The 27,548-nt window shown below is 46.5% G+C and overlaps 1 protein-coding gene across 5 annotated transcripts in view; it reads left to right on the forward strand.

The window, feature by feature from the left end:
• LOC147010595 (ralBP1-associated Eps domain-containing protein 1-like) overlaps nt 1–24,883 on the forward strand; it is a 28,706-nt gene extending 3,823 nt beyond the window's left edge. The window contains exons 4-13 of one of the 5 annotated variants that reach the window (XM_085860451.1): nt 14–158; nt 1,048–1,181; nt 1,992–2,142; nt 2,330–2,393; nt 2,769–2,923; nt 11,056–11,168; nt 11,473–11,550; nt 17,513–17,684; nt 17,942–18,014; nt 24,419–24,883. In XM_085860451.1, coding sequence (XP_085716577.1) covers nt 14–158; nt 1,048–1,181; nt 1,992–2,142; nt 2,330–2,393; nt 2,769–2,923; nt 11,056–11,168; nt 11,473–11,550; nt 17,513–17,684; nt 17,942–18,014; nt 24,419–24,560 — 1,227 coding nt within the window. In that variant the 3' untranslated portion in view covers nt 24,561–24,883. Of the gene's footprint in view, nt 1–13; nt 159–1,047; nt 1,182–1,991; nt 2,143–2,329; nt 2,394–2,768; nt 2,924–11,055; nt 11,169–11,469; nt 11,551–17,509; nt 17,685–17,941; nt 18,015–24,418 lie in introns of all 5 variants that reach the window. The other 4 variants (XM_085860449.1, XM_085860448.1, XM_085860447.1 and 1 more) reach the window with 4 other exon arrangements.
• Nucleotides 24,884–27,548: the final 2,665 nt, after the last annotated feature.

The raw sequence follows: 27,548 nt of genomic DNA on the forward strand, positions 1-27,548 counted from the left end.
TTTCTCATTCCAGATGTCATCAAAGTCTCCTCCGCAGGAGCAGACATCTCCCGCGGTGTCCCCACAGCACACTCCTCCGGGCTCCCCGACCGGTTGGCATCCAGCCGCGGAGCGCGGGCAGCCTGTGTCCTGGAAACCCTTCACCGAGAGGTCGATGGGTGAGACCACACCGTCTGCAAATGCAAACCATGTGACCTCTCCGAGTTAGTCTTCCCATAGAGTGCAAGTGCGGCATTTTCCCATCTGACAACAAATACAATTTGGTCCGTTTTTACGATTGTCCACAAAAGGGGCTTTTTTATTTTTATTTTTTATTTTTTAAGATTCATTCATAATAAGGTCTCGCGCTCGCAATGACGTCCATACATGGCTTCCCGTGTAATGCAGTCAAAGCCTGACGTGTGAGAGTTGGCCCAAAAATTGAGGTCACTGGATTGGCTTTGTGTTGCCGCATACTCTTGGTCGGACAAATGGATAGGTGGTTTAGTTGTGGAAACTGTCTGAAAGGTCTGAACATGAAAGGAAGGACTTGAGTTGTTTGCAAGTCATGCCAGCATGTCAAAAGCTGTTTTCCAATTATTTTCATTAGCAAAATCGGCTTGACTTGTACATTGTAAAATTTTGTCTTGTCTATCTGCAGCGACGTCTAAAACATAAATGTGATTCATTCCATTCATTCATTCAGTCGTAGTTGATTCGCTTGCAGATTTGCATAAAACGAATTAAGCTTTTCTTGCAACACACGGTGAAACCAATTCAGAACTCTACAGTGACTCTGTTGGTGGAGATTTGACAAACTATCGGTGGATGAACGACCAGATTCGTATGACACGTGGCACGTGCTTTGATTTGTGCATTTCCCTCTTTGGCATTGCTTGCAGACAAAAGGAAGCATTTGGCGTTCGTTTGCTTTGCATTGTCTGTGTAGCTGGATTGAGTTGACTTTCCAGGTTTGATCAGCAGAGCAGCAATGCATCTGGAAGTTCATGGCGGCGTTTGTCCTGCAACTGCAGCTGCCGTTTCCACCGTACCTGCCTTTGTGTGCAGGATCCGGGGAAGGCAATTGGCCGGTCGGTTCCGCAACCCCCCAGCAGGACAGCTGGGTGAGCTTCACAAACACGCGGGGAGTCGCAGCCGTGGATGACGGGCCGGCCCCACCTGCGCACCATGTCACCGTCCAGGTGGGGTGCGAAGGCTGCCGTAGCTCTCTTAGGGAAGGTTAGTGCTCGGGTCTAAAGCAGAGGTGGTGAAATGCTCAACCCACGCCAACCATGAAATGCCTCACCAATTACGCATCTCTTTGAACCTCTTAAAGCTACTTGAGAGACCAATAGTTTCGGTTTTCTTTTTCATTCGTTCTAGTAGCGTGTGCTTTGGGTCTTCCAGTTCAGTAAAAATGTACCATGGATGCGGTTTAAAAGGGAAGCAACAAGAAGGGTCAGAATATTCCATTTCTGTTTCATCATAACACGGCCATGCTAAATGGGTATCTGGCAAAGCAGAAATCGTTGATTGTGGTTTGAGCGACCTCATTTGGCTGTGTTTACTTGGAGCCCTTTGCGGCTTTGAGCCACAGCTCTTAATGAAAGCAAGCATGTACCATCCTCCCGCTGCAACTTCATAAGGCCCAATGTAGGCCTGTTATTATTAAATAGCTTGCACTTTCCAAGTTGTACGAGGAATTGTTTCCTGCACTTGTTCATAACCATGCATCGGCACCATGTTTTATTGACCTTACTGCAACCGTTAAGGTTTATGACCATCAAATTTCAGAGCACCCAAGGGAGAATGAAGCAGCTGTTTAGGGTGTGCCCCGATTACCCGCAGTAAATAAGTGTTGGCTCTATCAGGTATTCTCGACATGGGACGCTGTCCTTAAGGGAGGTTGTGAAGGTTAGCTGCTGAACTGATTAACTCGAGCCTTTATAATGCTCTTGTAAAAGAGATGTTTGTGATGGTCTATTTATTAATTAGTTTACATTGAACCTCAGTCTGACCAGACCCCAGCACGGGTCGCAACCAAGGATGCTCAGCAGCGGATGAGCTACAGTGACGATCCTTGGCGTATCACTGAGGAGCAGAGGGATTACTACATTAACCAGTTCAAGACTATCCAGCACGACCTGGCAGGGCTCATTCCAGGTGAGAAACATTTCTGTGTGCCAGCAGGGGAGCTTGGCACTTTCTCTATGGTTTCCAAAACATACCATATTTTTTGCTATCATTCCGTCAGAGATGTTGACCACTTGTGCAATTGTTCCAACGATTCAGTACTTTTGGGTCGTTCCATCTGGTCTTTTCTTAATTTTGTTTTATTCTTTATTTATAGGTTCTGCGGCCAAAGAATTCTTCACCAAGTCCAAACTTCCTATCATGGAGCTTTCACACATCTGGTAAGGCTTTTCTGGGCCTTGATTTAAACACGTCGTTAATTTGTCATTGAAGCAAAGTGAAATCTCTTAAAGTGCCATGGTGTCGACCCATTTTGCTCTGCTTGGCCAACGTTTTACGGGAGTCCAGTCCAAAGTGTTCGCTCCGATGTTACCTCCTCTGTTTTCTGCTGTTTCATCTGCTTTGAGGCCTGTTTGTGCGGTCCACATGATGTCACATTTCGAATGTATCACTGGTCAATGTCTGCTCGGATTTTTTGTTGAATTCCCTCACGGTGCTGGTTGATAAACATGTTGCTGATGCATGCTGACATTTTAACGGGATGATGATGATTAAGTATATAGGCTAGTTTCTGAAAGCGTCCTCAAACTGTCCAGGGAGCTGTCCGATTTTGACCAGGACGGGGCGCTCACACTGGACGAGTTCTGTGCGGCGTTTCACCTTGTGGTGGCACGGAAGAATGGATACGATTTGCCAGAGAGACTTCCCGAGACACTCATCCCGAAACTCATCGATATTGATGATGACAAAGGTGACTCGGTGCCGTCGTGTGGATTCCTGATGCATCGATTGAGAAATTCTGTCGAACGTGATAGCCCGCAAATTGAAATCTAAATGTGCCTTAAAAAAAAGTTTTGTTCCGAAAACGGTGGATTACTTTTTCTTTTTCTACACGTTTTTTTTTATAGCTAACAACATGCCCAAACTTCTGTTAAAAGTTTAACTGAAATCCTGCCAGTTACCTCAAATGAAGTCATCACCGTTGGTCATGTGGAGTCAAAAAGTGCCATTTTTAGCCTTGATGCCAACTTCACTGTGCTCTTTTTCCCCTATGAAATAAAATTTGGGCTTAGAAGATTCAGGCAAGCACAGAGCCCCGTTGGAAGTACCAGCTAAGGCTTTTTAGTCGTGTATACTTGACATCGTAAAAATGTGAAAGTGATACGAATGTCAAATATTGCAATAAATTGTAAATTTCTCCAACTTTGAGGCCGAATATCTCTGTAATTGTCTGAGATAAACCTTCAAAAATTGGTGGATTTGTAGTATGGAGGCAAAGAAAGCTTGGTGCCAGGCACTGAAGAGAGGAGGGCAAGGTTTTGTCAATGACAATGGTTCCGCGTGTTATCGGGACCGTGTCCTTAGCTGTGTGGAGCTCGGCGGTATCTCTGGTGGGAAGCCTCGGTGTCATCTGCTTTGATGAATTACGGCTAAAAAAAAAACAAAGGCCTTTAACTATTTGGGCAGTGCTTGGACATTTAAACAGCACAAACTAGAACAGCACTCAGTGGGGTGCATACCTCTGACAGGCTGAACAGTTTGTTTTACATCCCATTGATAGGCCGAATCCGGATCTTCACCAAAATCTAACCAATTCGCCCTTCACAGACCCATCCTGTTCACCAAGTTTTGTCCGAATCTGTCCGGAACTTTTTGAGATGTGCTGCTGACAGACAAACAGACAGACAGTGGTGATAACACAACCTTCTTCCACCTTCAGTGGCGGAGATAAAAAGGCATCACATGATCTGATTTTTGAAAGTCTCGGAGAGTTATGGAGATATCCTCTCATCTTCTCTCCCTGTCATCAAAGTGGGGTGTTTGGCCCAGTGTTGTTCCTCATTTTCATCAATGATCTTTCTGATTCCCTGGAAAATCCTGCCTATCTCGGCTGATTATTCCACACTTTCTTATCATTTCCCATCCTTCACACAGGCAGGCAGCAGCCTCTTCACTCTTTGAAGACCTTGATAGAACTAGTAGCTGGTTCAACCTTTGGAATACTCGTATGTCTTTCAACCCCACAAATCCCACACATTCACCCTGTCTTTCCAGAAGTAATGTGTCGCAAACCCTCCCATCTACTTTCCAAACAAACCACTTGAAGAGGTCAAGTCACTCAAACGTTTGGACCTCACCATCAGCCCATGATCTATCTTGGGCAGACCAATTTGCGTTGTGCAATGCCTTTCCTTGGGCAGTCTGAACTTTTGACAACATATCAGGCCTTCATTCATAACTTGATGGAGTACTGATCTCCCCTTTGGGCTGAAGCCACTGCCTCACACTTTGCCACTCTTGATGCCGTGGAAAGCAAGAGCCTCAAAATCATTGGGATCTTCTGCGATGAAGTTGAATGTTTAGGCTTGTTACTTTCACATTGCAGATTGGTGGCTTCTCTGTATTCTACTGCCTCCTTTTTTTTGTTCTTGCACCCGCTGCCCCGTTGCCCCGGGTTGTCGGTGACTAAACCGTCTCCCCCACCAGGTTTTCTGGTGAGGGGGGTGTTTGGATATGGACACCCAGAAGGATTAAAAACAAAACCTGTCAAAGGGCGGAGGAGCTCCTTGTAAGCCAACGGCCATCCATATCTAGTGCCCAACTGTGTCTGCAGACGTCCTCCTGCAGTTGGGTTACTTCTTATTAGGAGGTTGGTGGCACGATTTGCACTCCGGCCACCGTAAAACCCTTCATTCCGCAAAACGCAAAAAAATCTGAAAACCCACTCCGTGGGAGTACCTCCTGCGCAGCGTCCCTTCGCAGGGCAGCTCACCGGATGACGGGATTGGGGCAAAGCCTTCGGGACCCCCAATCTTTGAGAGGAGGGAAACCACGGGGTAACATCCCTGGGTCAGATTGCGGGAGAGTGTGTCGGAGTGGTGCTGAGGTGTCGTCCACCAGACGGCGGTCTCCTTGGGTTAACCTGAGGCGGTCCCTTTGGGTGGGTGCCTGGAATGTCCTATCCCTAAGAGAGGATGATCACCTGTCTCTGTTATCATCTGAGCTCAAGCGTTTGGACATCGGTATTGCAGCTCTCTCTGAGGTTCGGAGACCGGATTGCGGCGAGATAATGGTGGGTGGTTATACCTACTTATGGTCTGGTCGCTCTTATGGTTACCATACCCAAGGAGTTGCTGTAGCTGTGTCCAATAAGCTGACCCCAAGGATAATTGAGGTAACACCGGTCAACGAGCGTATTATGAGATTAAGGATTCGTCACTCCTTAGGTGTCATTTCCCTGGTCTCTGTTTATGCTCCGACTGAGGCGAGTGATCTCACCGTGAAGGATGCATTCTACGCCACACTCGAGTCTGTGGTTGATCAGTGCCCCAGACGAGATACACTTCTAGTCTTGGGGGATTTCAATGCATCGACTAGAACTGATAGGGATGGTTATGAGGTGGTGTTGGTCCCCATGGGTCAGGAACTATGAACCAGAATAGCACTAAGTTCCTTGACTTTGCAAGAAGTCATGGACTTAGGGTGGCTGGTTCATGGTTTCAGCGCCCACAAGCTCATCGCTGGACTTGGTATTCCAACGCTGGCGGTGTGGCAAAGGAGATTGACCATGTCCTCATTGACGGTCGTTGGAGGATGATCCAGAACTGCAGGGTCTACCGGAGTGCTCAGTTCCTCACTACTGACCACAGGCTTGTTGTAGCAACTCTAAAGCTGCACCTTAAATCCTGGAGAATGGTACCATCCCAGCCTAGGCTGGATGTTGCCAAGCTCAGGGATGAGAGAGTAGCTGAGGAGTTTGCGAACAGGCTGAGTGGACACTTGGGGGGTCTGGGTGCTTTTGGGGGGTCCTGAAGAGTTGTGGAGCGCCTTCAAGACCACCGTCCTTGATGTTGCCGGTGGATGCCTTGGAGCTCACCGCAGGGCAAAGAAAAATTTTGTCTCTCAAGGGACACTGGATACCATTGACCAGAGTCGCAGGGCCAGGCTGAATGGCAGAGCTGAGCTGTTCAGGGAGCTGAGGGGTAAAACTGTATGTGCACTGAGGGTGGACAAGGAGGCCTATGTGCGAGGAATCTGTGAGGGGGTAGAGCATCACCTGTGGACAGGTGATGCTCGTCCCGCTTACAGGGGAATTCGCGCATTACGTTCATCCAAGCCCATCCCTCGGAGCACTGCAGTTCGCGCAGAGAGTGGTAGGCTCTTGACAGAGGAGTCTGAAGTGAAGGCCCGCTGGGCCGGTTACTTTGAGCGGTTGTACCAGGCTGATCCCCCAGCTGTCGAGTTGGACGTCAAGGGTGTTACAATCCCTGTTGCTGACCCTCGAATCAACTGTGGTCCACCTTCACTTGTGGAAACACGGGCTGCGGTGAACCATTTGAAACGGGGCAAAGCTCCAGGGATCTGTGGCATCCATGCCGAACTTCTCAAGGCTGGTGGAAATGCTGCACTCGTGTCGTTGCATGCAGTTTTGTGCTTTGCCTGGAACACAGGCATCATCCCAACTGACTGGAAGAGGGGCCTTGTTGTCCCACTCTGGAAAAGGAAGAGTGATCGCCAAGACTGCAACAACTACCGAGGGGTGACGCTGCTCTCAGTGCCGGGCAAGGTCTTTGCTCGGATAATTCTTGATAGGGTTCGCCACCATCTGCTTGAGCACCAGCGTCCAGAGCAGTCAGGCTTTACACCAAAGAGGTCAACGATTGACCGTATCCTTGCCCTTCGTGTCCTCACCGAACGCAGACGTGAGTTTCGGCAGGGGCTGCTTGCAGCCTATGTTGATCTCTGTAAAGCGTTCGATTCAGTGAATCGGGATGTCCTCTGGAGGATTATTGGTCTTCGTGGGGTGCCACCAAAACTGATCGATCTGATGTCTGAACTCTACTCTGGTACTGAGAGTGCTGTGAAGTGTGGTGGTACCACCTCTGACTTATTTCCAGTTGTTACTGGAGTTCGTCAGGGATGTGTACTTGCCCCCACACTTTTCAGCACTTGTATGGACCTGATTTTTGGGAGGATGTCGGAGAGATCAAGTTGCGGTGCATCGTTTGGGAATGTCAAGATCTTGGACCTTGATTTTGCAGATGATGCAGTCATCTTTGCGGAGACTTAAGACATCCTTTTGGGGGCCCTGGAGGTGCTGAATGAGGAGTCAGAGCCGCTGGGATTATGGGTTTCTTGGGTCAAAACTAAGATCCAGGCTTTCGGTGACATCTTGGATGCTGCTGTCCTGTCTGTGTCTGTTTGTGGTGAGGATGTTGAGGTCGTGGAGAGATTCACTTACCTTGGCAGTGATATTCATGTCTCTGCTGGCTGCGAGTCAGAGGTCAATAGACGTCTGGGTCGGGCCTGGGGAGTCATGGATTCACTGGATCATGGGGTGTGGCGCTGCCGGTACCTGTGCGGGAGGACGAAAGTCCGAGTCTTCAGGTCCTTGGTACTTCCAGTCTTGCTCTATGGGTGCGAGACTTGGACTCTGACCAAGGATCTGAGACGGAGACTTAATTCCTTTGGTACCAGGTGTCTTCGGAGAATCCTTGGCTATCGCTGGTCGGATTTTGTGTCCAACGAGCGGTTGCTGAGAGAGACTCGGATGAGATTTGTTACCTGCATAGTCCGTGACCGTCAGTTGCGGCTGTATGGACATGTGGTTCGTTTTCCTGACACTGATCCTGCTCACCAGATTCTCTCAGCGAGGGAGTCTCATGAGTGGAGGAGGCCAGTGGGCCGACCACGTGCCTCATGGTTGCAGCAGGTTGACCATCATCTCAAGGAGATGGGGATGGGCCTGGCATCTGCCTGGGGGATGGCCAGACGGAAGCCCCTGGAGTACCGGCGGAAAGTAGAAGCAGCAACGCGCTGTTCTGGCACATGCTCCCATACCTGACCTGACCTGACCTCTGCCCTCCATTGGCTCTGTCCCTCCCAGGTTTCTGCAGGGCGTACGTGGTCTTCCAGTAATCCTCTTCTTGTTGAATGTCCGAAATCCAGACTCACTGCTCACCTCCACTCATTTATCCTCTTTTCTTTCACCTGTGGAACCAATTTCCCCAGTCAGTTCAGTCCCATTCTTCCCTCCAGAGCTTCAAGATAGCTGTTCACTCTACCTGAAGTCAACACTACCCTCATCCATACTCATGATCCCTTTTACCCCCAACTTACCCCATTCCCAAGCCTTCCCTTTTTCTAGGTTATTGTGAATTTTCCCCCCTCTCCCTCACCTCTTTTTGTTGTTCGTTGTTGGTTGGTTTATTCCTTTTCTGTTTCATTCCCACCTTCCCCTTCCTCATATTGTGTTTCATTGAACTTGTGTGTGTGTGTGTGGCTTGTTCGCCTCCACGTGTCCTTATCCCCCTGCCCTTGATCTCACTCGCTCACTCTCACTTCTACTCTGCTGTTGGTGTTTCTCCCTTTCCATTTTGTTCCCTTCCATTCTGCTCGAGCTCGTCCACAAGCCTTGATCATGTCCTGTATCATCATTCATTTCATTTTTATTCCCCATCAGACTTGGCTCACTCTACAAAAGCTTATTGAGACCGATCTTGGAAGTATTCAGACATATGTTGGTATTTCTATTGTCAAAGCTACAAATATAAATACTACATCATTGAAAGGGTCCAACAGAGGGGAAACAAGCTTGTTCCAGGCCTCCAAGAGTTGTACCAGACTGCAGTAATTTCAAGTACCGTCACAAAATGTGTTGACATCTCAAAGGGGAGATGATTGTGTCTATTAACCATTGAACAGGAAATGTAATACCCAAATAGTTTTAGATAAGTGGAGACAGCCTGAAATGACAAAATAATGCAATAAACCGCGAGCATTTTACACTATTCATCTGTCATCACCCTGTCTTCGTTAACTTTGACAACCCCATCACCCCGCAGATGCTGTTCTTTGTCATGTAATGAAATTTAGTTCCTACACCCACGCAAATTGGTGCAAATAAATCTAACTTGTGACATGAGCACAACCCTCCTTCACAGTGAGTTTTCACACAGTTACAATTAACTACTTCAAGGACACACTGATACTGGGGCCATTGTTACCCATATGATGGACATTTCATTGTTTGAAATTGTCCATCCACATCCATCGTGGGATTGATCATGGGCTGTAGTTATCGTGAAAAGATCGCATCTTAGTACAAGGTGCGTTCTGTATGTTGAGCATCCTTCGTTGTTGGCATTCTTTGCTCGCATGAGAATGATGTTGCATGCTCCTGTTATGATAATAATGTCCATTTACCACACCATTGATGGACCCTTCAGCTATGACCTCTGGTTCTATCAGAATATCCTTCATACCGGCATCAGCGAATTGCTTTACTATAAGAGCAAAAAAGGCCATGTAGGTATGAAATTCCCCTAGCCGGACAAGGGATCAATCGGTTAGTCCATCTCCTCTGCTGGACCTCAGAATATATTCCCTTGTAGAAAATTAGGACCATGTGTTCAATCGATCGGCTGTTTCTCGAATTTTATTCAGGATTTCTTTCACAGTTTCCATTTCTGTTGGTGAGGATTCAATTACTGACTGCTTATGATTGGCTGACTTCTTTAATGTCTTGGTCTCCTGGAGTGGAGTGAAATTCATTCCACCCAGGAAATGAGGAGAGTCTGTCGCCATACGATTAATTTCGTCATCGTAAATACCTCCTCGATGACAAAGGCCTTGTTCAAAGTCTTGTGAAAGCAGTCGTCGTAAAACAGTGCATTATTCGTGTCATGAAGAATGTGGAGAAGTCCCTGCCTTTTTGAAGATGATACTCTTCAATTTGACCAGTAGAAGGTTTCAAAGACTGGGTGCCCTTCTTTAGCAATTCCCTTCTAGACAGACAAGCGGACTCTGTAATATAAGTTTGAATCCTGAGACCGATGGCATGGAATGTTGTACCCTGCCTGTATAGGGTCTCTTCCCCAAAAATCAAGATTGTCCCAAATAAGAATAGTTAGCATGTTCTTGGCAAATTCCTGGGGAATGCTTTCCTGTCCTTCCTAGAGCCTAAGTTCTGCCAAACTACTCTCAAAGTCAATGGTCGCATCGACCAATGTACAATGGCCTGGCTTATTTGAACAGATTCTGTGACGTCATAGTTAGTGCCTGCTCTGAGTCTGGGAGGTTAGCCATTCAAAACCAACCCTGCCTGAGTCGTACCAAAGGCCCAAGAAATGGTACATGCTCCTTCATTGCTTTATGCTCAGAATTTAAATAGGAAAGAGCAACTAATACACAGGTTTTGATGGGCCCACTGGCTTTCTCACTTGTTGATGTTCCTTGTAAGGGAACCTGTATTATATTACATTATATTATATTATACTAGCAGGGGCTACCTGGGAGGGGGTGGGGTTGATTCTGCTAGCATGAGGTTTCCGGTTTTGTTTCTGAGCCTTTGATTTCTTGCAATAACCTCGCCATCGCCATCTGATTCAAATGATATATTCTCAAACATTCACGATACTTCGTTCATTCGAGTGGAGTAAATGGGTGTACGTGTCAACTTTTCACTTCTTTGGAGTGCATAAAACACTTTAAAGACAATTTTTTTTTTGTCGACATGACAAACAGATTATTGTTGTGTGGACACTGCCATTTTACATGTAATGTGACACATGAAAGCACTCTGATTGGTTGAGACTTAAAATTAGTTCCCTCGACTCATGCTGCACTCGCCTAAATAGTCCTACCAAAAAGCCGATACAGCTTTTAAACTGGTAGAAATTGAGAGTTAAACTTTCATTATTTTGCTACGTCTTATCCTGTTCTCTGATTACGATTGTTGGCATTGTAAACCTTCTGACCATGGAATGGAACTGAACGTGAAATGGTCTCAACTTGCAGCCTTTGTTAGCTCTTTGTTGTGGACCTTGAGGTTTTTTTTACACCCTTTTGTTTTGCTTTGTTTTCCTTCATTTGGTTTCACAGACGTGTCCGAAAAGCACTCAGATGCCACGTTCGCAAGCTCACCTGTTGAAACGGTTGCAAATAAATCGCCGTCAATCAGCCAGACTTGGGTTGACCTGCAACAGAACAGCGAGGTGAGTTTCTTCACTTGATGTTGGGAGGGTGTGAGGGAGGAAAATCGATGCGCAAGTCTTTTTTTGTTAACCTGAGCTTTTCCTTCCATCTCGCCTCCTTTTTGGTGCCTGGCTTCTCTCATGATTTTGTTGCATCTCTCCGAGCCTTGACCATCCCATCCTTTGTATTTTTGGCCTTTTAATTTTTTTATTTTACTGACGATGCCATTTACCTTTTCTCCCACATTGGCATTTAACATACCTGCCTGCACCCCCTCCCTTTCCTGCTTTTCTGTGCTGCCACCACTGGTTGTGCCTTCAGCAGTGGGAGACCTTCAGTGATCGCTCCTCCAGCTGTCAAACCCTCACTCGGTTTGACACTAACATCACTCCAGCCGACCCTGTAAGTTTTCTTGATTAGCTCGCAGCACTAACCGTTACCTCCATGTGCATGGGTCTATCTTAAGCTGCTTTTTCTTTTACTAATGCACCACTGTCTCACGAGTGCATGGTAATATAAATTACTCGTGCTCCTGTGTACCCCTTCAGCCATTTTCCACCATAATGAGCTGACTGGGTGAGTTGAATGTTTTTTGTTTTTTTTTGATTGGATGACAGCTCAACCTACATGGTAAGCCCAATAACTTTGATTTGCTGGAAATGGCACTTCTAATACGCGACTTTCAAAATGGTGCATGAATGCTAACGAGTTCTTTCACATATGCGCTGTGTGAGCGTTTTCACTGACTCTGTGCTGCTCGTCGGGCATTTTTAACTTGCCGTTGCTCGCGCAAAATCTGTGACATCGTCTTTTCATAAAAACTTTCAGCATTTAAACGAAAGTGGCAATTTAAAAGTGGTTAACCATAATTGTTGTGTTACCGGATTCAAATCTGACTCACGAAAATACAGGAAATATGAGAAATATTCATGGACGAGACTGAGTGGTGTGTTAATTTCCTATCATTACAAGTGGATGGCTGCAGTGAACATTTAAAAAGAAAACAAAACAAAAAATACATTCACAGACTGTTCTTTAAGCAATCGATGCAAAAATCTAGTGCAATTTATTCTGTGGCCCTGGAACCAAACAAACAATGTAACCCTAACAGCTTTCACAGCTCCATAGCTCCCACTAAAAGTAAGTATAATTTTAAACTTACCGTCTACATTCACAAGCCCCAGATATGTCCTTCCCATCGTTGTTCAGAACCATCCAAACCAGATACACAAGCTTTGTGTATTTTCACGTTGTGAAGATGTCCTTTGCCAAAGAGTTGGTTACCGTTACTCGGTAATGATGCACAGCATTCTCTTCCCATTTGGAGACATCCATTAAATATATCACGAAGCCTGCCATGTTCACAGGAGGCACTCCCACAGTTCAAAGTCGATTCACTTGTCACGATCTGTTGGGGGTTTGTGTTGCACACGCCCGTCCACCTAGGCCTTGCACCGGCCCACATTGTTGGGAGTTTGCCAGACGAGCAGCTGACCGTTCGGTGAACTGAGAAAGTTCTTCGAGTTTTTCATTGTACAGAGGCACAGCCCTTTCTCCCAGGTACTTTTCCAAGTATTTTCTGCTTATTTCAGAAGCTTTGTGAGCCATTTTAAGTTACAATACTTATCTCCTACACACAATATACATGTATGATTCCCTGAACGCTGATGTTTTCTTGGGTGTATGCACACGTGGACTGAGCCTTCTGGGGCGGATTATGTCATTTTGAAAGGTATGTGTATGTGTGTGTGTGTGTTTTTTTTTTTTTTTGTTATGGCCCGGGATTTGATGTTCGCCATGCAGAGGAAGCGCTCGAGTTCCTCTCGAACACCCGGTCTTGAGGCCACCAAGCATGGATAACTGCGTGCCGGCGGGTTGTTCAGCAACCACGAATGCCGATTGGTACCGCCAATCCTGGCAGGGTGTCACTACTTCGTGTGGTTTACCTTACCTTTGGACGACAATATCAAGGGGGGCTCGTGCCCTCGATGCATACTTGTCTTTCCTTACCTGATCAGGTGCAGCCGTGCAGAGCTGCTGAGTACACACCGGCTAATGTGTTGAGCCAATCTGTGGGGTATAACTTGCCGGTTAACGCTATGCACGGACTCTGCTGGAACAATGGAGGCAAAGATGCTACGAACTAGGTGCATTTATAATAACAAATAATTTATTCGCAGTAAGGACAAGGAAAGGTATGTGTACAATAGGCAGGGGATTTATTACACAGAAAATATGTACAGAAAGGATTAGTGAGGTGCGGCAAAATAAATGCAATTATTTACAAACGCAAGAGACAGGACTGAGTTAACCCAATCCGAAAACTTCCACAATCTTATATATTCCAACATGACAGGCATCATCAGGATCATTCCCTGAGGAAGTTAGAAAGTTCGAAGTGGTTTCAACCTCTCGATTACCAGGCGAGGTCAACGGACAAACGCAAGCCCAGTCACTAAGGAGGAGGAAAGATGGTGGTGTCCACGGTGTGTGGTCTGAGGGAGGTACAGTGAGGGTTGGGGTGATTGGCAAGTGATGTGCAGAGAGGAAGATGCAATAAATGTGATCAGTAGACCCGGGCAATCTTTGATACTCTTTTAGTGCATCCTTAGTGGACGAGACGGAAACAAAGAAAAAACATGTAAGAAAATAGGCTTAACAAATAAGTGTAAGGAGATCTGCAAGTATACTGTCTAAAACTGTGCCTGGTCTGGCGTCTGGCTCTTCCAATTGGTTGTGGACTCTGTTCCGCTCTCTCCGTTCACTCCGCCAAGATCCGTTGTCCTCCGACCCTTGACCACCAGAACTCCTCCCCTCCCTCACTTGACCACGCAGAGTTATCAGGCCATATATTGTGGGTGGGGTGGGGGGGGGGGTTAGGGGGATGAGGGGTTGGGTGGTGTAGTGGTGTGGTCTGAGTGTTTATGGAGCTGTGAGACACCCTGGGGACTGCAGCACGCCCTTGACTCAAGGGTCGCTTGCCACTGGCCCGGGTACGACTCACTCCTGCACCTCGTAACCCAGTGCAGCTGGGTTCAGCACAACATGTACTCCGGCAGACAATCTCCTGAATAGGCAGTCTGAGATGTACTCGCACCCCTGATGCATCAACAAACAACCCCCTGGGCATTGACAACAGCAGCTAACACAGCCGAATTCTGGCCTTTTATAATTTGCAATGCTGAGCGTGGCTTTGAGAGAACAGACTTGATGTGAGCATCTTCCTCATTTGTACACGTCTGACGGTGGGGGGTGCAGTGATCGGGCTGAGGAAACTTCTTGCTTAATTATGCCTAACAGCCATGGGTGCTCTCCCCACCGCTCTTGGTGCGGGTGCAGCGAGGGAGCTCCCCCGCTACCTCAATTGCATGCAAATATTATTTTGCACTGTGCTTGTGTTTGAGAAGTGTTGACCCACTTTACAAATGAAGGAGTGCAGGGAATGAAGAATGCGGGAAAGCAATTTGGCACAGGCAGTCTGAGACTGGACATGGATCGCTCGCCCGGGACGACGGGGCGCGGACCCACTCGCCCGGGACGACGGGGCGCGGAGCCGCTCGCCTGGTACGACTGGGCGCGGACATTTCATAGCAAAGACTCAACCATGCAAGTCAACAACACACACATGCACGCACGCACATGTTGTGTGTTGTGACAGGTGGAAAAAAATTGGCTCAAATTTAGAAAACACATTCATACAGCGGACCGCTCGCCCGGGACGACGGGGCGCGGACCCGCTCGCCCGGGACGACGGGGCGCGGACCCGCTCGCCCGGGACGACGGGGCGCGGACCCGCTCGCCCGGGACGACGGGGCGCGGACCCGCTCGCCCGGGACGACCGGGCGTGGACATTTCAGAGCAAAGACTCAACCATGCAAGTCAACAACACACACACACGCACGCACGCACATGTTGTGTGTTGTGACAGGTGGAAAAAATTTGGCTCAAATTTAGAAAACGCATTCATGCAGCAAATGGCTCGACAATCGGGTGTTCTCAAATATATTTTGCTTTGAAACTCACAAAGAGAAACCATATAACCTTTGTAAAGCACACCTAAGTCATAGAAAATAGCCAATTCCTTTAGAAACAGTTACGAAGACAAAGAAAATTGTGATCGCTTGTACGCTGCTGAGGTTAAAAGTTAAAATCTCCACCATCCATCATCATCGTAAGATGCGGAATGAAACTTTGCCACCATGGTGCCCGTAACAAAGCATGCAGGCACGCCACATAACAAAATCGGGACACAACACAACCAAGGAAATGGCAGAAGAAAGGAGAAACACTAGCAACATGGCGGAGGGAGAAAGTAGATGGAGATGGACAAATAAGAGGCAAGGAAGAACGCAAATAAGTGGACAAGATGGGTACAGAAGCAAAATTTTGGGAGGGGTGCGGGGTGCTTTAACGGGTAGCGAAAAGGTCATGATTTTGGATGGGGGATGACTTGATATGGTGAACAGTTGTGTTGAAGACCTGGAGGGAAGAAGGTGGTTCCACATGTGGTGAAAAAGAGGAATAAATGAGTGTAGGTGTGCACTGATTCTGGATTTAGGCAGTTTCATGAGGAGAGGGTTACTGGTTGGCCGCATGCATCCTGCAAATACATCGGGGGGGGGGGACAAACCAGGGAGAGGGCAGAGGGTGCAAGTCCAGAAATGAGGCAGAAAAAGAACAAAATCTTTACATTTAGTAGAAATAAAAGCATATCCTGGTTAAGTATGTATGCATGTTCGACAGATAATGAACATTAAAAAAAATATATATTAATATGCATTTTAAAAGTTATTTATTTATTTTTAATCACAAAATAAGAATGTCACTTATGTCACAGCTTGCACCGAAAAACATGATTCCTTTGGAATTGGACTACTGGCAACATAACCTCTGATGTAAGGTTGAAGACCAGTCAATAATTACTTCCAATGATGTCACAACACAAGGAATGTCTCAAAAAGTCAATAATGTGTGTCAGTATCATGCAAATGAATAACTGCTGCAATGCTCTTAATCTAAGAAGTTCTTTTATTCAAGCTTCTGGGTCTCACTATCTGCCATGATCTTTCCTGGGAAAGCCACATTTCCAAGCTGGCCTCCAAAGCCAGTCGCCGACTGGGAATCCTCCGTCGTGCAAAGTCCTTCCTCGGCCCACCTGAGCTCCTGACCACATACAAAGCTTTCGTCCATAGCCTGATGGAGTACTCCTCTCCCCTTACTCGGATTCACGCTGTGGAAACCAAGGCATTTAGGATTATTGGTATCTCCCGCAATGAGAATGTTTTTCGCTCTCTCACCGCAGGCAGTTCGACCGTCTCCTCTCCGGTCTCGCCGCCCCCCCCCGCTCTGTCTGCGGTATTCCACCCCCCCCGCATATTTCTGCAGGACGCTCAAGATCCGCCAGCAATCCCCTTCTGGTAAAACTACCAAAATTACGAATCACTGTTCACCTTCACTCTTTCATTCCTCTTTCTTCCCACCTTTGGAATAAACTCTCTCACTCTGTTCAATCCCATTCTTCCCTCCAGGCCTTCAAAACAGCTGCTCACGACCACCTATTGTCCCCTATCCAAAACCTCGATCTTGAATACCTTCATTAATCCACCCCAAGCCCACCTCCTTCAAATTCCCTGCTTTCCTTCCTGAAAGTCCCTGTAGTGTACATTTTGTATTTCCCATGTTCCCCACCCCATCCCTCTCCCTTCCACAGATCTCCCAATGTCTCTGTTCCCACTGTTTTGTCCTGCCCTCTCCCGCCCCTCTTGTCTCGTGCCCCCCTCCCCCCTTACTGTGCGTTGTGTGTTCGCTCTCATACGAGCCTCGACAAGGTATACAAAAAAATAAAAATAAAAAATCCTTTGAAGAAGCTGTTGGGGATAATCTAAAGGGAGATACCATTGGATGGAAAAAAAAGAAAACGGCAACCTTTGCATGGAGGGTTGGCTTGGAATCTTAGGGTCCCGAGTTCGAGCCCTGTCAACCGTTGAATTAACACCAGTTGGGGTTGACTCAGCATGTCATCTTTTTGAGGTCGGTGAAATGAGTACCAGTGTACTGTAATAGGCGCGTTGTATCACCGGCGCAGCCGTGCCCTCAGCCAGTGATACTACCTGCAGCCGTGTGCTGCATACGAAGGAGGAGAAAATTTGAATTTGATACTTTTTAAAAATTATTTTGCAAACAGTAATACTTTTTCCCATGTGTATATTTGAGTCACTACAACAGCTGAAGAGTGATTTTGATATATATTTGTAGATTATGTCGTTCTGCCTTGTTGACACTTTTCCTTCAGGTTTGCGCAGTATGCTGAGTTTTTGCTCATGCTGCACAGTAATCTTAGGAGAACCCCCTTCTGCCATAGGAGACTGCCATTGTCCACCCGGTTGCCATCCGTATGACGCCCAGCAAGATCCACCTGCGGGACATGGATCTGGCTGCTTCAGGACAGGATGCATCCCCTCCCGCAAAGCTCCCATGTGCTCCTTCAGCAGCGGATGAAGCTACTGCGCCTGCAAAGTTTGCTGCCAAGAACAACGGTGAGACCTTGGTGATCTTGGTTGTACGATGCTTCGGAAGATCGCATTAATGATGAAACTTTGCATTCGTGTGAGTAATATAGGAGTCACTTCAGGGTGTTTGCATCCTTACGACTTTTATGGAAGAACAAGGAAATGAGTATGGCAGACAAAAGAGTTGGTCGTTAAAAATGGAATGTGAGAACTGGTGAGATTGTGAAGATATTGTGGATTGGAGGGAATTGAGGGAGTGATGTTTGAATTCTGTGCCATTTCAGATGGTTTCCACAGTTCAGAATCTGCACACTCTTCTGATGTAGACCCTTCAAGTAATGACTCATCGCGACCCAGGTAATGGTTTTCTGTGGGGAAGGGTGGGTGGCCCAGGGGGCGGGGGCGGGGGAGGTGAGTAGGTGATAAAGAGGAGGAGAAGGTGGGGGGGGCTGTTGACTTTCTATCGCTGCAACGTAAGCCATTCCAGGAACCTTGACCTTTGTGTAGAATGCAGCAATGCCAACCCTCCCGATTTCATCGGGAGGCTTCCGAAAATTCACCCAAACTCCCGCCCTTACGATCACTATCCTTATCCTCCCGAAATTTTGATATTTTTGCACTGTTCACTAATCAGAATGTACTAGTATGAGAATTGAATGAAAAGCATCGTCTGCTACGTATAGCATGTGGTAACTCCATAACGTTCGCTGCTACCAAATTGTACGTAAAAAATTGCAAATTCAAATGAGGAGCAGCGAAACATTGGGTCTGGATCTCGCTTATGCGATCATGCACTGAGATTTAGTGCATGCGGTATGTGTGCAATACAGTGCATGCGGTATGTATGCACAGTGTATATGCATGCGATACGCTCACTGCATGCAGCTGGGCACCGTACCAGCCCGGCGGTCGCGACCACCGTGCGGTGTTTAATTTAACAGCCGCTAGAGTTCTACGAGTCGCGCTGCAGCTGTGGAACATCGACTTCGAAGTTACCGATGCTTCAAGCCCTCGATGTTGATTACGAAATGGCAGAAAAGAAGCTTACGAAGACCAAGAAATGGTCTCAGAAGTACAAGACCGAATACAGTCTCCAATACCCGTGTATTCGAAAGTCTGAAAGAGGAATTCATCATGCGTATTGTACAGTATGCAGCGTTGATATTTCAGTTGAGCACGGAGGTCGCGATGATATTCGGAAGCACGTTGGAAGCAAACGGCACACAGACATTGCAAAGGAGAGATCTTCGAGCACGAGTACCGGTACACTTCTGAATTATTTCACCAAACAAGGGACAAGCGAGGAAGAGGATGTTACTCGAGCGGAACTTCTCTTTAGTGGATTTATTGTGGAACATAACTTGCCCATATCAGTCTCAGATCATGCTGGACCTCTATTTCAAAAGATGTTTCCAGATTCAAAAGTTGCTTCAAAGTATGGATGTGCAAGAACAAAAACTTGCAAGATGTGCAAGATGTGCAAGAACAAAAAAAAAAATAAAATAAAATAAAAAAAAACAAGAACAAAAAGCAAGAAAAAAAAAGAAAAAAAAAAAAAAAAAAAGAACAAGAACAAAGAAGAAAAAAAGAACACTGGTCAACAATTTTTTACTTTCTGAATGTTGTCTAGATTTCTACAAGTGAATTAGGGTATTCTGGCACTGCTGAATCAGGAAATGGCATCCGTTTCTCTCCATCAGGTCAGGTTTTTGTGCTAAGTTGATTTGAAAAAATCAGATCTTGTGACAAAATCAATTACATTTTTGTGGCATTATCAGCTGATTTTTGTCAACACATATCATCCTAAACATGTTTTTAAGGAAAAAAAATGTTTTGCCAACAACATTTATTGATTACATGATAGAAACATCGATTACTGTCATCTGAATGGTGGGCATTGATAAAGGTAAGTACAAGTAAATTGCATGTTGCGTCACCACTGTTCAAACTTCAGGGCTTGAACTTCCGTTTCTTCGAACTCCTGGAATGTTCAGCGGCAGGGAGGTCTCTCTTCAGATTCCAACAGTAGTCAGCCATCATGACTGCGTCCCAGCGACCCTGATACCTGGTCTCCATCTCCTTCATGTCCTGATGGAATCTCTCCCCCTGCTCGTCACTCATTGAACCCAGGTTCTCAGGAAACCGGTTCATATGTGAAAATAGGTAGTGCATCTTGATGCTCATGTTGCAGCCCAGGTTTCTGAAAGCAGTCAGCATGTTGTTGACAAGTTCTGCGTAGTTTCTGGCCTTATTGTTGCCAAGAAAGTTCTTCACTACCAAAACAAATGTCTTCCACGCTTCCAGTTCCACTTCATTCATTGAGTTTTTGAACTCTGGATCTCTGATGAGCTGACGGATCTGAGAACCATCAAAGATGCCAGCTTTCAACTTCTCCATGGTCAATCCTGGAAAAGCCTGGCACAAGTAAGTGAAGCAGTCACCATCTTTGTCCAGAGCCTTGGTGAACTGCTTGATTAAGCCGAGCTTGATGTGCAGCGGTGGGAAGAGTATTCTGTCTCTGTCCACCAGAGGGTCGTTGATGACGTTCCTTTCTTTGCATGGCACCAATTCCTCCCGCACAGGCCAGTCCTTCTTCGTGTAATGCTGAGCACGGTCCCTACTATCCCACATGCACAGAAAACATGGGTACTTGGTGAAGCCAGACTGTTGTCCCAACAAAAAGTTCACCATCTTCAGGTCAACACAAATAAACCACTTATGCTGATCATAACCAATTTTCTCCAGCACGTACTTCACCGCTTCATACTTCTCCTTCAGTGTAGTCGAGTGAGCGATGGGTACAGAGGCAAACTGGTTGCCGTTGTGTAGCAGAACACATTTCAGTGATCGCTTGCTGCTGTCAATGAACAGTCTCCAATCTTTGGGTTCGTACTGTGGCACTCCAAGCTTGAGCAGAAGCGCATGTCATAAATTGGCGCATGTAGGTATTGTACATTCTTCAGAGTTCGTTATTTCAAGAAATACAACTTTTTTGTATCACATTATTACAAAATCTGCCCCATTAACTTTAGTTTTGATCCACGAACTTTATGCTTTGCCTCACCAATTTTTGGAAGATTTTGAGGTTTTATGACTTCAAACTGATCCCTTTTCGACATAATCACCTAGAACTATCGTACCTGAATACTTCTTGTCATTAAAATAATTATTTCCAATTAAAACAATTATTTGACATGACATTTTACCCCCACCAACGTCTTCTAAAATGCTCCACACATGCGTACATGTGAACAAAAATGTAAAAAACGACATGTGGCCATATCTCAAAAACTTGACCTGATTGAACAAAACTAATGTGAGTTTTGGATTCAGCGCATCAGATTCGTCCTAAATCAGCTTAAAAAATGCAGACAACAAATTTGTTGTTGACCAGTGTAATTGGTGAGTTGTCAAATGTTACTGCTTCATCTATTGCCGATATTGCTAGACTAGCTCCATTTAGCCTAGCTACAGACGGTAGCAATGACAGTGGTGAGGCCCAGCTATATCCTGTCCTGATTTCGTACAATGACAACAGTGCTGGGATTGTGAAGCAAGGTTTGCTAAGTTTGCCTGCGTGCAAACAAGATTCCACTGGAGAAAACATTTTCAAACTGCTTGATCATGAGTTCAGTGACAGGAAAATTCCGTGGGGAAATTGTGTTTCCTTTTGTGCTGATAATGCCTCTGTCATGGTGGGCAAGCACAAAGGAGTCGCTGCTTATATCCACAAACAAAATCCAGAGTGCAACATCATGGGATGCCCTTGCCATATGATGCACAATACGGCCAAGAAGGCGGCTCAGGCCTTACCCATTGAATTAGATGACTTTCTCATCGATATTTACTACTACTTGGACAAAAGTAGTAAACGCGTCAAAGGAGTGAAAGCACTGCAAGAACTCTGTGATGCCCCGACACAAGATTCTGAAGCATGTCGCAACAAGGTGGCTGTCCCTTGGTCAGTGCCTAGACAGGCTGATTGAACAGTGGGAGCCACTTCGCCTCTTCTTCAAAGAAGAAGTACGAAGAAAAATGCAACCAACTGTAGCCAAGACTCTAACAACGAGCAAGAAGGACGGCACTGTATCTACTGCCAGTACTGGCACTGCAGGATCAAGCACTCGTGGAGCAGCATTCACCACTACCACTGCAGTATCTGCTGCGAAGAAGACAGCAGGGACAGCACCAAAACCAATGCTGAGAGCAGGTAGCATCACCGGCCCTTCATCACGTTCATCTACAAAGCAGATTCCTTCAGAGTCGAGAAAGACTGTGATAGTCCCATCTACAGGCAAAGAAGGACCCAAGTTAAGTTCTGCTTTTGCCAAATCACTTGATAGAAGCTCAGCAAAACCTTCGAATCAGAGGTCTTCTTCCTTGGCTGCACCTACCTCAAGCTCTCTCCTCAAACGTAAAATTGGATCTGGTACTACGAGTCTGACCTCTTCTGCTGGCAGTAAACGCAAGTGTGATCGCCCTGCGGCTCAGTGTACTACGAGTTCTACAACTAAAAGCGCATCTTCCTCAAACACTGTGCAGGAATCTAGAGAAAAACGTGTCAACAGGATGTTCTTGTCTCCACAAACAAAACTCTATTGTTTCTTCCTTCGATATGCTAACAAGCTTTTTGAGAAGGGGAATCTTCTGCTCCAAAGAGACGAACCCTGTATTCATCTCCTGCACGGAGAATTGAATGGTCTTCTGAAAGATATCTTCGTACGGTTTTTGAAACCATCGGTGTCATCGGTTGCTCTGGTAAATGTACCCTTCTCTGACAGAAATCATCAGAAGAATGATGAGGACCTCATGATTGGGAACGATGCCAAACTGTATATAAGGGAACAAAGGAGTCTCAAGAAATCCACCTTCACTCTGAGTGAGTCAGACATCCAAGGTTTCTTCAGTGCAGTTCGCTCATATTATGTGAAAGCCTGCAATTACATCTTCAAAATCTGGCCGCTAGATGATGAATTAGCCAAGCATGCTCAGGTGCTGGATGTTAAGCTACACCAAGAAGTGGGGTTTGACTGTGTGGAGTTTTTCATCAAGAAATTCCCCTGTCTGTTCAGTGGCGGTGATAGTGACATAGACAGTCTTGAGAGTGAATTCGCTCACTACCAGGCAGACGCCTCCATAGCTACAATTGCTACTGAGACAGTGAGAGTGGATGAGCAGTGGCATCGGATTTCACAGCTCACAGATCCCTGCACTGGTGCCAAGAAGTATCCTAATTTGAGCAAAGTGATGAAGGGAATCTTGGTCATTCCTCATTCGAACGCATCATGTGAGCGGGCACTCAGTCTTGTACGGAAGAATCATACTGAATTTCGTCCCAATTTGAGTGTCAAAACCCTGGAAGCTCTCTTAATTGAAAAACTAGCTCATAACACCCCTTGCTACCAGAGAGAATACAGCAAAGACATAATCAGAAGGGCTAAAAGAGCCACACAGCTGTCACTCAGCAAAGCTGCCATGGAAAAAGCAAGCAGCAGTAGTACCAGCCAGTAAGGTAAGAAAAATATTGCTTCTTTTGTGCTTTTTGTTAATCTTTGATTGTCCCCTAACTTACTAATATTAACATACATGTAACATTAAAAAGTGCACAATTTTCCCCTTTTTTTGTTCAAAAAGTGGGAATTCTTAACATGTTAAATGCTCCAAAATAGGGCTCAGAGGGCACTAGAGAGCGTCTAGAACCCCAGAGCTTCCAGGGCCCTAAGGCGGGCCCTGGACCCCGCCGCAAGGGTCGAGCACTCCGCGCTCGAGATGTGCGCTTCGCGCACATTATTTGGTGTCGGTTGAAAATCCTCCCTAATTCTGATTTCCAAAAGTTGGCATCTCTGAGAATGTGATGGGACTATTTGTGCTTTGAAATGTAGACTTGCATGACCTTGCCAAAATAAAATCCTTTTCAAGGCTCCACACACCTGGTGAGCCCAGTCAAGTTGACACAATGGAGATGGCCTGGCTTGAAATTGATCATCATTTATTGTGTATAATGGCAGTAGGGCTGGCAAGGTGGCCTATAGGTATGCACACTTGCCTCAAGCTGGCTTGCCAGGGTTCAGTTCCCGACCCAGCTATAAACTGTCATCCTGGTGTTTCACAGGCAGGGCGATTCATCAAAGTGTCTGCCATCCCTCTGATGGATGTTTAACTGGGTTTCCTGTGTGCCAGCATTAGTTAATGGATGTTAAAGATCCCAAGGTGTCCTGAGTGCAGAGTTGGCAAGCTATTGCTGGCACCCTGGCCAAATTCCAAGTTCCCGCCCTCACCTACAGAAGGCACAGCAGCACCCTCAGCCAATGATGCTACCCTGCAGACTTGTGCTGCATACGAACGTAGAAGATTATAGCAGTACTCTTCTCTTTCCACATTGCACTGTCCTTGTTGAAAGAGGCAGAAGTGAGAATAAAGTAGTTATTGAAAAGAATTGAAGTTTCAAATTGCCAGATCTCATGCAGCTTATTTTTTGGTCGGCCTATTAGGCGTTCCTACCTTACCCCTTCACCTCCCCACTCCTGGTCTCATGATGTCGAGAGCCTGGTTTTAAACCCTTTATACCATCTGTATTGTTCATTGTGTTCATGTAAAATTACATTGACACACTTGAGTGTGTTTGTTCTGTTTGTGAGTTGTGCTTAAAGCTCGATGCAAAAAGAAAATAAATCATTTCACTTGCGTTGGAAAAAGGTTTTTAAAAATATGAGGTTGAGATTAGGCATTGGTTTGTGATCAAGTTTGATGCTTTCTGGCAGGTCTTTCTCAGGCACTTCAGGAGAGGACTCCAAACGGATGGCGCCGCCCCCACCTCCCCCACCGCGACCCCATCAAACACACTCGCGATCTTCTTCGCTTGACCTCAACAAGGCGTTTGCGGCGGCTCAGCAAGGTCTTTGAGCTTGTCACACCTTGTCGTTTAAACACATCTTTTTCCCACTCTTCAAGTGAATTGCTGATGAAGCTTCAAATAGATTTGATTGATCTGATCTTGATGTTCCCTTTTGTTTTTAAAAGAAAAAGGGAAACTTATTTTGTGTGCAATATATTGTTACGAATTCGCGCCCGCCGGCGTGCGAGCGGCCACGTTCCTCTAATGGCAGCAGCTCGCCCAACGGACGGACAATTCAGTCGTGACCCTCCTGGAACTATCGCCGGGAACCAGTCACGGGTGGGGGTTTAACCTCACCACAGCCCAGTCCGCATTCTACCGGCGCGAAATAGGGTGAATCGCCGAATGTCGATATACCTAAGTACCCGTGCGGGTAACCTACCGAGGGGTTGCACCACGCCGCAGGTCGGCTGAGGACACAAACCGCTTAAGCGGTTTGTTCCGTGCTACAGGGATAACCGAGCGGTGTTATCGCCGACCTCGACGGTTCAGTGATTCTTCTTTACTCGGGTGTTCAAACCCCACTACCAATTATTCTACGAGGTAAGATGGCACTTTCAAAGGGGAAATAGGACACGACGAACGGGATACATTCAAACAAAGCACATTTATTTATACAGCATGTATGTACAGCCAAGGCAGTCATGCAATATACAGAAAAAGCATGGAAACAAAAGCAATACCACCGAATATGCTTATAGTGTACAGTCACTGAAACAGGTTCTACTCACTGACACGGCGCCACATCATTCACACAGAACAAAAGAAATGACCCCCTCATAGGCAAGGGGGTAGATGGGGTTCGTAAACCTTTATGGCCGTGGGCCGTGGATGACCGAATGGGCCCACGAGACCGACACTGGTTACCTGCACCCTCGTGGTGCGATGGTCGGCGAGCTCTCTCGGGCACTCTCTTCTCGTGTGTGCAGGCTTGCGTGCCCGAGCTGGCAAAGCGGTGCCTCCCGTCCGTGTCCCAAGAAAAGAAGAAGCCCGAGCTCACGAACTAGCTGCTCGAAGGACAAGAACCACCACGAACTGAACTGAACACGAGCTGCGAGCTCGACGAGCAGCCACCACGAACTGAACTGAACACGAGCTGCGAGCTCTTGAGCAGCCACTACAAACTGAACTGAACACGAGCTGCCCGAACCGCCAAGAGAAGAGAACTCGACCCCGACCACCAAGAGAGGAGAGAGAGCCTGCGTCTGGTCCGCCTTTTATAGCGCGGGGCTCCGCCCTTCGCTCCTCCCCGTTTTCGGCTCCGCCTCACTTCGAGAGGCTTCTTGAAAAGGGGCGTGCCCTCACTCCGACCGCCTCACGCCCCGTGTCCAACCAATCGCGAGCGAGCTCCTCGCCGCTTCTCGTGCCAGCCTTGGTGGCGCAAAAACGGCGGGAAAACTCTCGCGTCATCCCAGTTCTTTTCACTGGGCCTTGGCTCGACGTTTTCAGACGGTTTTTGCGGTGGAAAGGGTCGTAGCGTGCTCTGTCGGGCCAAAATAACGATAGCGAAAGAAAAACGGCTATCTCAAAGGGTCGCAGTCCGGTGAACATGAATAAATCCCTTTAAACAACGGTGGGGACCTATCTGAACACTCACTTACCGGCATAGCTAATCCAAGGAACCTTTATGGTGTATTGCGAATTTCCACAGCTTTATATTAACAATATCAACAACTAACTCGCCCACCAAGCTTGTAGGAGCCGAGAAGGTCTCCGTTTCTGCCCATTAATTTAGAGCACGAGTCAGTGCTGAAACACCACGTGGCTGCAGCAAAACTACCTCTCAAATTTGGCTCAGCGCTTCACTTTCTATGGCACCTCAAATGCACTTAACCCAATTTAACAATCTACGGATTTATTGGCCAATTGGCTGTTATGTGCTATTGAGTTCCCATTCCCTGATCTCCACAAATAGGTTCTCATTACCTCTGCCACCGAAGGTGAAGGAGGTTGTTTTCTCCCTTTTCTGTCTGTTTGTTTGTCTGTTTGTCTGTGTGCAGGATATCTAAAAAGTTGTGGACGGATCCCGATTAAATTTTGTGGACAGGTTCGGTGTGTGACAAGGACAAACTGATTCGATGTTGGTGAAGATCCGGATCCGACAACTAGAATTTTTTTTTTAAGTGATTCTTCACCATTGAGAGGTCGGGCCAAAAATGATATATAGCATGATATTTCAAAAATGTAATGGGCCGGATATGCTCTCATGGATCAGATATTACGTGGTGGAGTTATGTGCTTTCCCGAGTGCCCTTCTCGTTAAGAAATGGATTTGTTGCCCATTCCCTGTACTTGGTCCCACTATGTTTCTTGTTTCTATCAATGATCTTCCTGATATTGTTCTGTCTCAGCTCGCCATGTCTGCTGATGACTCCTCACTTTATTGTACATCTGATGATTCACGCAACACTACTCGTAATGAGGTTGGAGCTTCACTGGACATTGATTTCGAGAATGTGTTGAAGTGGGGGCATGACTGGCTGGTATCCTTCAATGCAATGAAAACTAAATTATGGCCATGTCTCGCTCAAGAAAGAGGCATTTCCTTTCTGTGCACATGGGGTCTTCAACCTTAACAGAATCATCTGAGCTTCGGCTTCTTGGTCTGGACATCTCCTTTAACCTCCGTTGGGATGAGTACATTTCTGGTGTTGCTAAGAGTGCTTCCAAGTGAGTTGGTTGTCTTTATTGAGCGCAGAGGTATTTACCTCCTGATACTGTTTTGTACCTGTATAAGACAACTATACAGCCCCTCATGGAGTACTGTTGCCACATTTGGGCTGGAGCACCAGCCTGCCACTTCTCCTTACTTGAGAGGCTCCAGAAATGCACAGTTAACCTGGTTGGTGCAGAGGTGGGTTCAACTCTTCAACAGCTCTCTCACTGTAGGTCAGTTGCCACTGTGAGTCTGTTCTACAGATATTTTCTTGGCAAATGTTCTGCTGGACATTCTAACTTGGTTCCTCCTGTATAAGTGTTTGGACGCAAGACTCGGT

Source organism: Eptatretus burgeri, chromosome 16, assembly GCF_056783735.1.
Source record: "Eptatretus burgeri isolate ZD-2024b chromosome 16, Ebu_testis_v1, whole genome shotgun sequence".
In the NCBI taxonomy this organism is placed as follows: Eukaryota; Metazoa; Chordata; class Myxini; order Myxiniformes; family Myxinidae; genus Eptatretus; species Eptatretus burgeri.